Raw genomic sequence first — 15,879 nt, forward strand, 5'->3', positions numbered from 1 at the left:
CAAAAGTGGCCATGATTAATTTCTGTTGAGAGCGCTGAGAATCACTGCGGCAATACCACGAACTTAAACAATAGAACGTCCCCGCTATGTGACTGTGACGGCGTTCATCATATCAGATAAGTGTATTTACCGTCTTGTCGACAGTGGAGCGTACAGAGTATCACACAGAAAGATAACCTTTCAATTGAGCGAATCTTCGGGAAATCAACCAGTGCATACGGTTCGTTCTCCAATTTCGAAGCACATGTACGCTTTATTGCCAAGGTTGTCCGAAGATATACACAATTGTACACTGATGTGGCGTCTTTGCGTTCCCTGGTTTGGGGCGGATGCTCCGGTCTTTGGGCCTGTTGTTTGTATATCTCTCATTGTGGGGCGATAGGTTATTATTATTATTATTATTGGTCACGCCGGACGCCGCTGTCCGGTAGCCGCCGCTGCAGCGGTAAGCCGAGGGCACCTGTCGATGTCGATGCCCTTCAGCAGGAGCAGTTGCAGGCGCAGTCCTTCTCCTCAGCGATGCCCCGCTTCATGCGGCTCGGTCCTGCGAAGAGAGTGGCAGACGTCACACACTTCCTCCCACTGTGGGCTGTGCCAGCTGCGCAATTCGCGCAGTGCGGCGGAAATTCCAAGCCAGACCAGACGATATTCCGAGGAGCTCTCGATTATAATACTCTGAAGAAGGCATCGGTACGGATCCCCCAAACATCGTTTTTGTTTTTACTGCCGTCAGTGACCTGCCTATTCTCTTCTATGCGATGTAAGTCATGCTAGCAAAAGTGCGAGCCATTGATGAGCGAGAAAGCGAGGGGTGTCACTCCGCGCGGGAAGACTAGAATGCAATCGAGCTAATTATCTCAAGAATAAAGTAGGTTAGCAACGGATATTGTTGGTTAAAAGAAGAAATGTCGGGGAAATCAGCAGCTGTAGATAATGAATGAGCTCCCCTTTATAAACGACACAGTTTGCTTATAACCATACTTCCCCTATAGTTCACAGATATTACAGGTGAAAGGTACACATCAACTTGACGGGAATAAGTCAAACTGGTATTGTTATAGTCAATATGATTCCCGTATAACAGACGAACCACTTTATCAACCTTAGTCTTTGTGTATAGACGGACAATAGCACAGGACGTATGTGTAGCATTGCATCTAAGTAAGTTGGCTGGCGGTGTGCGACCGTGGCTGTAGCTGTAGCCAACGATGGAAACTCGTAGCTGTATACAGTGCAAACACGTACATGCAGCCATCGGAAAGCATGCGCCACGTTGCGCCCAATTTGAGGGCTATGGAGTTGATAACTGCTGGGGCCTTACGTGCCAAAGCTAGGACGTGATTATGAGACACGCAGTATTAAGGGGCTCCGGATGAATTTCGACCACCTTGGGATCCTTAACACGCGCCTAAACCTAAGTGCACGAGCGTCCTTGCGCTTCGCCCCCATCCGAAATGCGACCACCGTGACCGGGAATTGCATGGGCGCACACACCGCATGGTGTTTAGCATGCAGCGCGACAGGTAAGCTGTCAGGTTAAATGAAGCCTCGTCAGTGAACCACTTACCGCCTTGACCACTCATCTTGCTTAGCAATGTGTATTTTGAGCTTAATCTGATGTCAATGTCTGTTGTTTCAAGTGAAACGTAATATGCTAAACCACATCTATAACCCCTCCGTGCTACAGCAGCAGGAGCATCAAGCACATGCTCACGAAGCAACTGCTGCCGCACAGATGCAACACGCCACAAGCGACTACGACGCCACGTTGCTACGCTACACGCGCCAGACACCGTCTGTGTACGGCGCAACATGCATCAGAGATGTGTACGTCATTTTTTTATTTTTTCTGAGCCTCCGAAAGCTGCGTTGAGAGGTGCGCCCGGCTTCTCGGTCTCGCGAGGCGCATCGAAAGTGTTCACCATGCTCCGCTCCAGGCCAAACGCGTTGCTGGTGATGTCTTCCTTTGTAGAGTTTGCGGCAACCTCCTCTCCAGGAACCTCCAGTGTGCGACCCCAAGCAAGCGTCTGAGCAATGCCCGGGGTTAGTATGGCAGCCACCGTCGCCTGCTCTTCATCGATTGGCACCAGCGTGTACCGGGTTCCGGCTTTCAAGTTTGCCATGGCACTGGCGTCAACCTCGATGTAAAATGTTGTGTCGGGGTTGGCCATGGCCACGATGCCTACGAAGACAAAGAACGCGACTTATCGAGTTCTACTCAGTGTCCGGCTCGGAACCGAACTTGTCTGGTGTGCGGTAAGCTCGGATATTATCAGGCCGTCTACAGTTCTGCTCCACTTCAAGATACAGTCACTTCGACTACTTCGAGTAGCGACCAAACAAATACGGTCACCATTTTGAATGTAGATGGTTACCACACAACGTCTGAGCCTTCTTTTCCTGCTCCATCGTCTAATGAATTCCATCCACTGTTCACCCGTGAACTGGGTTGTGTGTGCGCAACGTTGTGCCAGAAGTGGTGCGTCCACCTGATGTGAGTCCAGTTCCTACTGAGCTTCGATATCTTCCTCTTTTGCTCCGTGAGCAAGTTTCAGCAGAACTGTCCCATGCTGTGATGTGCCTGCTCCTGCAGTGATGCCTGCAGTTGAGCATACCCTGACTGCCTTTTTCGACTGGGAGTGATTCCGTTGCCAGAATGAATGTTCCCATCATGTCTGCTGCTCCTGACCACAGTTGAGCCAGTTACTCCTGTTCGGCCTGTTCCTGCTCATGCTTCGGCTGGGCTTCCTATGACCGGTGATGATGTTCTGGACACTGTTCCTGTTCTACGCCTCGTGGAGATGCAGCCGCCGAGTGTGCCAGCCGAGCCTCCTGAGGCAGTTCATGTTCTGCGTGCGGTGGAGGTGCTTCCGCCAATCGAGGTTGCGCCGACCGTGCCCATTCCTTCTCTCCGCACGGTTCCTGCATCGGTGGTGCCGATCAATCCCCCATCGCAGCCTCATCATCACTACCTGCGTGTTTCGGCTCCAACTGGGCTGAAGGGGCACTGGACCAAACGCTCTTGAACCGATTCCTTCGTTCCGCCTGACTGCTGTTGGCGGCTGCACCTGAGGCGCCTGTCATGGAAATTGCACTAGCACAGGCGTCGGTGCCGTACTCTACGAACATGCCAGTGACTGCGTGGACATACCTTTTCTGGGGAGGGGATGATGTGATGTGCTAATTGTCTTGCTATTGTATTGTTGTACGCATGTTATATATTTTTTATTCTTCATTTTGCACTGTTACGTGTACATTTGTTAGTGTTCTGTGTGTTCATCGATGTCTATATAGACTGATCGGAGGTTCTTGTTCTTGTACAAAGTGTACTAAGTATCTTGTGCTAAGGCTCGTTGCTCTATGTGCTGTGTATTCTTCAACGTGCTGTGTATGCTATTCTATTGCATTTTCTTATGAGTGTCTTTTTTTCGAGGGATGGATGGTGTTGTGTTGTGCTGTTCAGTTTCGCTTTCAGTCTCAAATGTTATGTGGAGCCTCGCGTGGCAGTGTTATGAATGTAATAAAGAGGAATGCCCACTACCGGAGCGACATCGACACGTTGGCGCGAGGCGCGAGCTGGGACTGCCTGGTTGCTGCTGCGACGATGCCCTTATATCCGGCCAGCTCTTGCTGCTTCTGTCCTGACACTGCTACCGCTTATCGCCTTGCATTTACGTTATATGTACTATATGTATATATGTGCAAATAAATGAGTTGGTGATGGACTCCTGTTCTCGGCGGACGTGTTTCCCTCGGCGCGTGGGTGGCTGCCGGCGGCGTCGTCGGCGTGCTACGGCTGTTCCTTCTTCGTCTTCGTCTTCGTCGGCGCCGCGGCCCAGCTCAGCCCAGACACAGCATAAAACTGTCTTTTTACCTGCTGCATAATGGCTCGAAAAGCTTATGGTTACGCTACTTACCCCTACCTCTGTAGTTTCCTCTTTCTGTGGCTTTTCTGTTGATGAATACAATGTTACCGCACGCTTAGTTTTCATTTTCTCCGATTTTTCTGGTGATGAATCCAATGTGTCCATAGGATTAGTAGAGCAGGCCTCATGGTCGTTTGACCCTGGATAAGGGTTGCTAGTCAGCACGCTGGCTTCTGGGTTCTTCTGGTCAGCCTTGTCGCACATCGTACTCGATTCACACCCTGTGCACCCTCGGTTAATTCAGCAAGCAGCTGCTTCTGAGGCTGCAATCGTGTAGTCCCTTCTCGCACCGTGTAGGCCTCACGAAAAACACCAGCTCCTCCGTTACAGTGCATTGTATCAGTGAGATAACATGATTAAGATGATCCTTGTTATTCTGGCGCACACCCACAAATGGGGTCGGCCAGGAACCGGGGGGGCAGGATCTTTAAAGGCTTTTGTGTTTACAAACACAAAGTAACTTTGGACTATATATATATATATATATATATATATATATATATATATATATATATATATATATATATATATATATATATATATATATATATATATATGCACAGTTAGTTAATTTTCGCTCTATGAGTAAATTTAGTTGATATGAAAACGGCAAGTTTACCACCTAGCTAGCTAGCGAGCCAGCCAGCCAGCTATAGCTATAGCCGCCTACGACTTATAGCTCTCCTGGCCATTTACATAATGGGATCTATACCAAAATTGGTAAGGCATAACATGACTGTATGACGAGCATAAGTCACTAGTCACAACATGAAAATTATGAAACGTGTGTTATGAATGTCATGATTTACATTTCATGGTCTTGCATATCTTGCGGTGGTTTCATTCACATGACATATTGCAAAACTGGTATGGTATATGACTTGACTGCATGGCGAACATAAGTGATACATCCTAACCTGTAAATCATGACATGCATGTCATGTAAGTAGATAGATAGATAGATAGATAGATAGATAGATAGATAGACAGACAGACAGACAGACAGACAGACAGACAGACAGACAGACAGACAGACAGACAGACAGACAGACAGACAGATAGACAGATAAATAGATAAATAGATAAATAGATAAATAGATAAATAAATAGACAGACAGACAGACAGACAGACAGACAGACAGACAGACAGACAGACAGACAGACAGACAGACAGACAGATAGATAGATAGATAGATAGATAGATAGATAGATAGATAGATAGATAGATAGATAGATAGATAGATAGATAGATAGATAGATAGATAGATAGATAGATAGATAGATAGATAGATAGATAGATAGATAGATAGATAGATACGCTCAAAGTCGCAGAAGTTCGTAAAGAAATGCTTCGCATTCAAAAATTGCTTTGGATGCGCGCTGAGTCGTGCGCCTCACGACTTTCAATAAAGTTTCGCACATAGACCTGTTCATCCCGATGGTTGGCCGACGAAGAGCTATAGGCGTTCGGCCCTGTACAGCACGAACTGCACAGGCACATTCTTCCATTCTCGCTCAGAGTAACCCGGTGCGCCGAAGCGAGTGTATACACGTACCTTGGCCCGGTGCGGCCACCGGATCCCGCGACTTGTTGCCGGCTCCGCGGGGCTCGTCTCGGGTTCCCGTCAGGCACGAGAAGATCATTCGCTCGCCGGTCAGGTGCACCATGCGTGGTTCGGTGGTCATGTTGCCGAACGGCGTCATCAGCTGCGCGAGACGAGAAACACAAGTCGCTCTCTTTGGCCACCATCTCTCTTTTGCCATAGCGCAATGGCTAACATGCGTGGCTCAAATCGACGGACTCTGCGGAGGCCGCATGTATCCCATCTGTTTCACGAGAAGAAATTGCGAACTTGAGATGTATGCCACGCTACCATTGTATTGCGACGTGGATGAGCTCACGCGAGACCAATCACCTCCATTGGCGAGTTCTTGCACTCAAACACGATCGGCATGTTGATTGATTGATCGACCTATAGATCGGAGTTAAGGACTCATGGGCTGGTAAGAAAATCATTAACGCGCTGTAGCGCGCTGTTCCGGATTTGTTTTGAGGGCATTCACTTATCCATTTGTATACGATCCAATTTAGCAGCGCCAATGTCCTCCAGTTTTGCAAAAGCGACGATGTTTTCAAGTTTATCAAACTTTATTTTGGCGAGCGAACATGTTGGTCTCAGTAATTTGCTACTCTACATGTGCTAAATCTAAATGCGCACATATGCACACGCACTTTCTATAGCATTATTATTATTATTATTATTATTATTATTATTATTATTATTATTATTATTATTATTATTATTATTATTATTATTATTATTATTATTATTATTATTATTATTATTATTATTATATGTACCAGGGAGACCTTCGTTGATATAGCATTCGCGGAGATTTCTCAGTATAACGCCTGGTTTAAAATGACTACCCTTGTCGAACCTTCAGCCACACAATTCTGTATACAAACGTTTACACAAAAATGACGTCATCCTTTAACCCAAAGTTTATTTAGTGGTTCTATAAAGTGGTGTTGTTCTTGCTTACGAACAAAAAAAAAAGAAGAGAGAATATAATCAGTCTGCTACGGCATATAAGTGGTGCTGCGGAGCTCCAGGGTTCGATTCTGGCTACATTCAACGGCGCGTAATGCAAAGCCGCTTGTGCATTCAGGCTCAGCTGTGTGATGGATAATCCAGTGGGGTCGAAATTAATGTGCGGTAGGCCACCGTACGACGCCGTCACTGCCGACGTTATAAACGTCGGCCCATGATTTATCCTTAACACGCGGCTGAGCTGCCTCAAGCCCACGATTTGCGCACAACTACTAAATTTGCTCAAAGACATCTAACCACCGGGTAACATTCGACTCAAAGTGAAACATCCGGCATAGACTGCATGACTACTCGCTGACTGCTGTGCATGTCATCAACTGCCACAATGCTATGGGAGCAGCGAGGACTTTGATGGATGCGATGATCATCCCGAAGCTCGAAAGATATTATCGGTTCAAGCAGCCGTTCGTGGGGCTCACATCAGAGCAATAAATAGGGCGGCCGCAAGCCTTCGCGCCAGTGTTCGCTCTTTACTATAGTTACCAATGGGAGTGCGATAAGAAGTCCACATAATACACAGCCAGAAAGTATGACTTGGCCTAGTGTGTTTAGAAAAAGTTGGTAACGATTATGAGTACTAGGTACTCTGCTATAGGAGAGCTTAAAGCCGTCCCGCAGGCCTAACACTTCATCAGGCCTGTGTGTTTAGATATAGTGGGTAACGATTTAAGAGTACTAGGTACTCTACTATGGGAGAGCATATAACCGTCCCGTGGGCCTCACACTCGATGAGGCCTTACATACATGTTTACGTTCAACTGTTTAGTTGATACATCTCGCTAGCTTTAGAGCCAGAAAACTTTACAATCTCTTCTACCACCTTACTTGCCCATTGAGATGTATATTGGATTCGCCCATAAAATCATCTCAACACGCTGACACACTTGAGTATCTCAGTTTATTCGTGATGTATTGCATTCTTACCACATTTCTTTTAACTTAATACTACCGTTTACCGCAAATTTGAGTCCTGTGTTTGACGCTACCGAGAGCATTATGCTTTTTATCGGTCGATGCGACGCGGTAGATCTAAGACGCTTTTTTTTACGAAGGCTTGCCCTCCACCATAATAAGAAGTAGTGTGTCCAAATAGGTGACTAGTAAAATAGGCAATCGCAGGGAACTGTGGGATACCACGGCTTCCGGTTCGACACACCACGCGGGTCAGCAGCGGCACGCATGCACTTTTGTACCGCTCCGTTGAAAAAAAGCACCTCTCCTTGCAATGTCGTGCTTTAGAAGTTGTTCTTTTTTTTTGTTTCTGCTAGCTGCGACAATGATCAGCTATGAAAGACAATAACAGTAAGGAAACTTTTTATCGCACCAGAATGCTCTGCGATGCTTTTATGCTGCTCGGGGGTACTGTCAGTTTTGCTAGCAGATCAGTCGATACAGAAGACAGTTGTCATTGTATGATACCTTACTGCAGATAAAAAATCACTATTTTAAAGATCTCAAGGGATGGTGATCACTCTACAGTGCCAACATCGTCGGTCGATCAGCATGAAGCGCAGCATTTATCGAGCGCGTTGAGAAGTCTTTTTTTTTTTATAGCCTTCAGCGCGCTATAAGATGCATTTATTAGTCGAAGCCGGATGCTTATTTGAACGCTGATATTGGCCAAGCTGCGTCTCACGGCGGAAAATAGACAATACAGTCAGACATAGACGGCGCTGAAGAATTGAAACCCTGCGCTTGTTTAACGCACTTCTTCCTTTGCGTGCCGTCCTGGCGCACTGCAGTTTGACCAACATAAACTCAAACGGACTTGTCCAGTGCTTCGTGTAAACTTATTCTTGAGTGAAGCTTTCGTGTTTCTTTTTTTTTTGTCATATATATGGGCGCAATGCCGGTGCTCATCTCGTACGACAAGTAGATTTCGCCCACGTGTTCCCATAATAGGGAGTTTTAGAATACCGTTTGCAAGCGCTGCGGGCGTTGCGGGCGTAGCGGGCGCCATATGAGTTTTAGAACAGCGTTTGCCCTGCTGCGATCCGAGACGCACGATTGCAGTGACACTGTAGCCTCGAAACCAGCGCTTGCAGGCCACATGCGGGCCGCCATTACCGCACGTGATTTCGGATTTTTTGCGTGCGGTCCGCGAACGCCGACTCGCGTTACGACGCATGCGCAGTGGCAGCGACCACACCGCACCGCAAGGGTTCGCGGTGCGCTATTCTAAAACTCTCTTATATATATATATATATATATATATATATATATATATATATATATATATATATATATATATATATATATATATATATATATATATATATATATATATATATATATATATATATATATATATATATATATATATATATATATATATATATATATATATATATATATATATATATATATATATATATATATATATATATATATATATATATATATATATATATATATATATATATATATATATATAAACAGAGAGAGAGCTTTCACATGTCTCTTAATGTATGACAGCTGTAGCGCTATTTAACATGAACGCACCCACGTTGAAGCTTAGTGATACATCTCCATTCCGACGACTAACGTCCATAATCACATGATCAATGATTGAATAAACCTTTGTGGCCATAGACGCTTGTAGTAGCTGTAGTAGTAAACGGTCACAGCGGAATAAGAGGAAGTGGTGTGGCAACCAGGATAGCCGTCACTGAATGGTCGCCGAACTTAAGCTAAGGTCCCCTACTACTCGCGGCCTGTCAGAGTATTGAACTCCACTGCTCGACTGGAGAGAAACGAGTCGAGCGTCGTGTGTCTACTGTATCGTGCTGGGTCATGCTGACCATGACTCATGATGCGCACTCCGGTGCGCACCGACCGATTATGCCTAATATAAGCGGCGACAATAAACCCGGCAAGGCATTGCTGCATCCTGCTTCATCGGTGACCGTCTCAGTCTTTGATCAGCCTACCTGGGTCTGATACATGGTGTCAGAAGTGGGGTCGACGGCGGATGCTACCACATCGCTTCGCCGGTGCCGACAATCATGGAACTACTGAAGCCACCGGACCGACTATGCCTGACAGGAAATGTTCAGAAGAACTGGCAGCTTTTTAAACAAAAGTTCGAATTGTTTCTACAAGCAACAGAGCCAGCTACACGACTGACAGAAGCTGCTAGAACAGCCAGGCTCCTGACTGCTGCTGGGGACGACGCTTTAGAAGTCTTCAATAACTTTACATTCGCAGAAGGCGAGAACAAGCAAGACTACCAGACTGTGGTAAAGAAATTTGAAGAGTACTGTGCAGAGCAGCAAAACGAAGTCTACGAAAGATATGTCTTCAGGACAAGGACGCAAGATGAAGCTGAACCAGTGGAACATTTCATAAGAGACCTGCGCAAGCAAGCAAGGTATTGCAACTTCGGTCCGCTTGCTGACTCGATGATACGCGACCAAATCGTGTTTGGCTCCTGGAACACTAAACTGAGGGAAAAGATTCTACGCGAGAAGGACTTGACGCTCCAGAAGGCCGAACAAATCTGCAAAGCAGCAGAGCTCGCGAACAAGCAAAACGAAGCATGGCAAGGTAACGAAGCAAGAGTGGACGCCACCGAAAAACGTTACCTACATCGCACCCAAGGCCGGAAAGCTCCTGTCCAGTGCTGCAAGTGCAATCGAAGACATGAGCCTAGGAAATGTCCCGCCTTTGGCAAAATATGCCGCGCCTGCGCAGGCCGAAATCATTTTGCGGTTTGTTGCAGAAAGTATGAGGTCGACGAAGTACAAGAGGAAAAGGAAGACTTTGCAATCTTGGACGTCACCGTGTGCGGAATCCAGAAAACAGATTGGATTGTTAAGGCCCAAGTTGGACAGCAAGAAGTTGCATTCAAAGTAGACACTGGTTCCCAAGCCAATTTATTACCACTGTCAGTGTACAAAAGATTCCGAACGAATCCACCCCTCAGGGCAAGTAATTCCGTTTTACGATCCTATAGCGGAAACGCTATCATGCACTACGGAGTGACAACTCAGGTGATTACGATCAACGAGCGTCGGTGCCTTGCAGATTTCTTCGTTGTGAAGCGGGGCCAGAGTATATTAGGTCTCGAACTGGCTGAATCTCTAGCACTTGTCTCCAGGGTGGTTGATTTCGTAACCACTGAAGGGATGACTCCAATGACGCAACGGTCTCTCCCAACGACGCAGAAATTCAGCCACCTCTTCGAAGGCACTGGGTGCGTGAAGCGGCAATATCGTATGGTACTACATGACGATGCGGTTCCAGTGATCCATGCAGCGCGACGCGTTCCTTTGGCCTTACGGGAACCCCTACAGAAAGAGCTGGTGCGCATGGAACAGGCGAACATCATCTGCAAGGTGGACGAACCAACTGATTGGGTAAGCCCGCTTGTTATTGTAAGAAAAAAAGACGGTAGCCTCAGGGTATGCATGGATCCAAGAAGCGTAAACGCATGCTTGAAACGCGAACACTACCAGATGCCACAACGCGAAGACATTGAGGCGGAGCTGTCTGGTGCGAATTTCTTCAGTCGACTAGACGCTAACGCAGGGTTTCACCAAATTCCCCTTGATGAACCTACCTCAAAGATATGCACGTTCGCCACGCCGTTCGGGCGCTACCGATTTCTTAGACTTCCATTTGGCATTGCATCTGCCCCCGAAGTCTTCCAGAAAACACTGAGCGAGATTTTTGACCATTTACCCGGAGTTAGAGTGTACATTGATGACATTCTCGTGTGGGGAGCAACCAAGCAAGAGCATGACAGTCGCCTTCAAGCCGCTCTATGCGCAGCCCAACGCGCAGGGCTAACATTCAACAGGGCGAAGTGCCAGTTTGGAGTGCAGAAGATAGTTTTCTTGGGCGATGTTATCAGCTCAGCAGGAATTCGTCCAAATGCAGCTCTTGTAGACTGTTTGAGCAAAATGCCCGTACCAACTGAAAAACTTGCCGTACAACGTATGCTTGGAGTAATAAACTATTTTGGAAAATATGTGCCAACTCTCGCTGATAGAACGAAGCTTCTTCGAAGCCTGATACGGAAGGACACCGTATTTGACTGGACCGAAAAACACGCTCAGGAATGGCACGCAGTCTGCGAAGCGCTGCGCACTGCCCCGCTCCTCGCTATATTCGACCCCGCGAAAGAGACAAAGATAACGGCAGACGCATCTAAGGATGGCATAGGGGCCGCACTGCTCCAGCGACACTCCAGTGGCTGGCGTCCTATCGCCTACGCGTCACGAGCCATGACCGACGTTGAAAAGCGTTATTCTCAAATAGAGAAAGAAGCGATGGGTATAGCATACGGTTGCGAGAAGTTCCACCAGTTTGTGTACGGTAGGAAAATTGTGATCGACACCGATCACAAACCGTTGCTAGCCATTTCGTCCAAAGATATCGGGAACATGCCCCCAAGACTTCAAAGATTTTTTCTGCGCTTATTAATATACGACTATGTTCTACAGTTTGTTCCAGGCAAAGAATTGGTCCTTGCTGACATGCTCTCAAGGGCCACACCATCAGAGCGTGAAGACACAGTGGATTTTGGCGACATTCAAGTACACGCAGTGGCCGTTTTGTCATCTTTAGTGAGTGAAAGAACGAAACAGCTTTTGTCTCGGGAAACATCTAACGACCCGGAGCTACGTGCGGTAGTAGAAAGCTTGTCGTTAAACAAAGACTTCGAAGGAACACTCAAGCCGTTCGCCTCGGAACTTTCAGTTGTCGACGGAATTCTTCTGAAGGGCTGTAAAGTAGTTATACCAAAGAAACTGCGTCCAGAAACCCTAAGCCGCATTCACGAGGGCCATCTTGGTTTAAATAAGTGCAAAGCTAGGGCACGGCGTTTAGTATTTTGGCCTGGTTTGAACTCTGACATTGCTGACGTTGTACGGAATTGTGCTGTCTGTAAAACCTATGCGTACAAACAACCGGACGAGCCCCTCTTGCTACGAACCCCTCCTGATCACCCTTGGTACCGAGTGGGCGTAGATCTTTTTTGTTATGCTGGAGCCACGTACCTTGCTGTTTTTGATGCCTATTCCAATTTTCCAGAAGTTGAAAAACTCGAGGAGACATCGGCAACTGCGGTTATCGACAAGCTGGCAGCCATCTTTGCAAGGTATGGAATACCGATGGAAGTCTGCACAGACAACGGCCCCCAGTTCGCAAGTCACCAATTCGCCACGTTCTCCAGACGGTACGATTTCAAACATATAACTTCGAGCCCAATGTTTCCACGTTCCAACGGGCTAGCAGAAAAGGGTGTCCAAATTATAAAGCGGCTGCTTAAGAAGACTGGGACCACACATGAAGATTTTTGGCTTGGGTTACTTGGTTACCGCTCTGCTCCCTTGCAGGATGGCCGGTCGCCGGCGAAACTTCTGCAGGGCAGGCCTCTACGCACTAGGATCCCCGACTTCAACCTGCAGCCCAAGAGTCCTGTAAAAAAGCGCCAGCAGACGTCGTCTGGACGACCGCTGAGACCACTCCTACCGGGAGACGTGGTTCGCGTGAAAGGCCAGGCTTGGTCTCAAAAGGCTAAGGTATTGGGAAAAGTAGCCCCGAGGTCCTACAACGTCGCAACAGGAGAGGGGAGAACGCTGCGGCGTAACCGCCAACAGCTGCTGGCAACCTCGGAGCCATTTACGTACTCCAGCGACAGTGACACTGACGTCGGAGATGATGACGCAGAAGAGCCTCCACATCAGAGCCCGCCTCGCGTGACTTCGCCGGCACCTAGAAGATCCGCGCGCATTAGGGAGGAACCAAGACGTTTAGCATACGGCCCCAACTTTGCTCAAATAGTTTAGCGGCTAGTTCCGGCGGAATACTGTTGAATTGGTATTTTTTCTATCGCATTGCACTTCTTTTTTACGCTTTGTTAAAAAAAAAAAGGATGGGAGATGTATCGTGCTGGGTCATGCTGACCATGACTCATGATGCGCACTCCGGTGCGCACCGACCGATTATGCCTAATATAAGCGGCGACAATAAACCCGGCAAGGCATTGCTGCATCCTGCTTCATCGGTGACCGTCTCAGTCTTTGATCAGCCTACCTGGGTCTGATACATCTACGTTGTTGGCCAGCTGCGAGGTCTCGTGGAGCGAGCGCAAGTCGAGAGCACGGAGTTACAGCCAGGTGACGCAGAGCTATTTTTGGTATGAATGTATCCTATAAGCGAGGTTGACGCTAGGGGTAATATCGCCATTTGGCGTTGTGGTAATGCATCCACAAAATCGCACTTCTCCTTATGGAAACACGCCGAATGAATGGACGCATAGAAATGACGCGTTGAAGAAATAATCGTCAATTTGACAGTCATTGCACGTTACTTCACTTTACTGGGATCGCTGTGAAATGACACTGTTAGATATAAGAGGTGGCTTTTTTAAAACTTCCAGAGTACATGGCCATGGCTACGTTGGTAGCGTACCCGTCCTCTGTTGTCGCGGACCGAAAGGTATGAGTGTCTCAATGTGAAATCACTTCTCTTTTCTTCGGGTGTGACGTCACGTACACACGCGAGCGACATCACACACAAGCGTGCGCGAGTGGCATCAGCGAAACGCATGATGCTCATCAATAAACAGGAGTAAAAATGTTTACACTGTTATGTAAGCATGCAAGGTTTGACCGCTGGACATTTAGTACCTGAGCCAGATGCTTGAACCACCACGCTACCAGAACTTATATCTGGTGGAATTGAACACCATAGAGAATGTCACACGAGGAAAGACACCCGCGTTGAGACGTTTGGTGCGTCTTCACAACGCTGAGTATTTAGCGTCAAGTCGCCATTATGTTATGCGCGTTTACAATGATTACCGACACCACTGTCGCTGATACAATAATTTTAAACGAGAAAAAGCTAAACACTGAAAATTAAAAAAAAGCGGGGTGGAGTGGGGAGCGAGAGCAGAAGAAAGGTGAGGGATGTGTATACCTGTTGTTTTGTTGTTTTGACTCAGTGGCAACGAGTTCACATTGAACTCGGTGCTTCCGGGCTTCGTTCATAAATATCACCGGATGCACACGTGTGCAGACATGAGGGCGATCAAAGCAACAGCGAAATATCTCCTAATCACCAAAAAAAAAACACAAGAGAAAAAAGTAGACAGGAATGTTACGTGGTCCTTCAGGAGGAAGTTCAGGTGGGGGAAAGCGCCAATTCGACAAGCTCGCTTTTTTGAAACGTGGAAAGTCGAGCACCACGGCCGCCCTGAGTTTGTCGCTTATTTACCGACACGAAACGACGTGGAACTCTTGACTGCTGCTATAGAAAGCACGCGTATAGATGTGTGCGCATTTAAATTTAGCAAATGTAGAGTAGCAAATTACTGAGACCAACATGTTCGCTCGACAAAATAAAGTTTGATAAACTTGAAAACATCGTCACTTTCGCAAAACTGGAGGACTTTGGTGCTGTTAGGTTCACCACACACACACACACACACACACACACACACACACACACACACACACACACACACACACACACACACACACACACACACACACACACACACACACACACACACACACACACACACACACACATATATATATATATATATATATATATATATATTGTCAATTTCACAGTCATTGCACGTTACTTCATTTTACCAGGATCGCTGTGCATTGACACTGTTAGATATAAGAGGTGGCTTTTGTAAAACTTCCAGAGTACAAGGCCATGGCCATGTTGGTAGCATACCCGGCCTCTGTTGTCGTAGACCGAAAGGTATACTGGGCTTGAGTGTCTCATTGTGAAATCTCTTCTCTTTTCTTCTTCTTTTTTTGTGGAAGAGAAGAAACAATGAAACACCAACCGCGGGGAAAGTGATACATTTCTTTTTGGCGACAAGTGCTTGTCGTATCACTGTGCATGCTTGTTGGAGCGAGAGACAGTGGGAAGAATACTTCGCGAAAAGTGCTGTATGTGCACGCACGAGGGCTGCATATCATCTCGTTCCATTGAATCACAGGCACCGCCGCTTTAGCTCTTCTTGTCGCGCACGCAAATGCACGCATTCAAGGACAGCTCGAGAATGGTGGAACCTGTAGAGAATCTGTCAGTGCGACTGGCTTGCTTGTAATAGTATGTAAGCGATAAATAACCGCGGTTGCCTTGAGCTGCAGACAGGAATGTACCAATCTGTGCGCACAGTCGTTGAGCGCCGCTTGCGTAGTGTAATTACGCATATATATACAAGAAGCCAACCAGTCAATTGATTGATTGATATGTGGGGTTTAACGTCTCAAAGCCACCATATGATCATGAGAGACGCCGTATAGTGGAGGGCTCCAGAAATTTCGACCTCCTGGGGTTCTCTAGCGTGCACCCAAATC

General features: G+C 47.0%; 1 protein-coding gene across 1 annotated transcript in view; it reads right to left on the reverse strand.

Moving 5' to 3' along the window:
- Window positions 1-225: 225 nt before the first annotated feature.
- LOC119176142 (uncharacterized) overlaps window positions 226-15,879 on the reverse strand; it is an 87,928-nt gene continuing 72,274 nt past the window's right edge. The window contains exons 5-6 of the mRNA XM_037427294.2: window positions 5,483-5,633; window positions 226-544 (exon numbers count right to left, since the gene is read on the reverse strand). Of these exons, the coding sequence (XP_037283191.1) occupies window positions 480-544; window positions 5,483-5,633 (216 nt within the window). The 3' untranslated portion in view covers window positions 226-479. The remainder of the gene's footprint in view (window positions 545-5,482; window positions 5,634-15,879) is intronic.

Source organism: Rhipicephalus microplus, chromosome X (assembly GCF_043290135.1).
Source record: "Rhipicephalus microplus isolate Deutch F79 chromosome X, USDA_Rmic, whole genome shotgun sequence".
Lineage (NCBI taxonomy): Eukaryota > Metazoa > Arthropoda > Arachnida > Ixodida > Ixodidae > Rhipicephalus > Rhipicephalus microplus.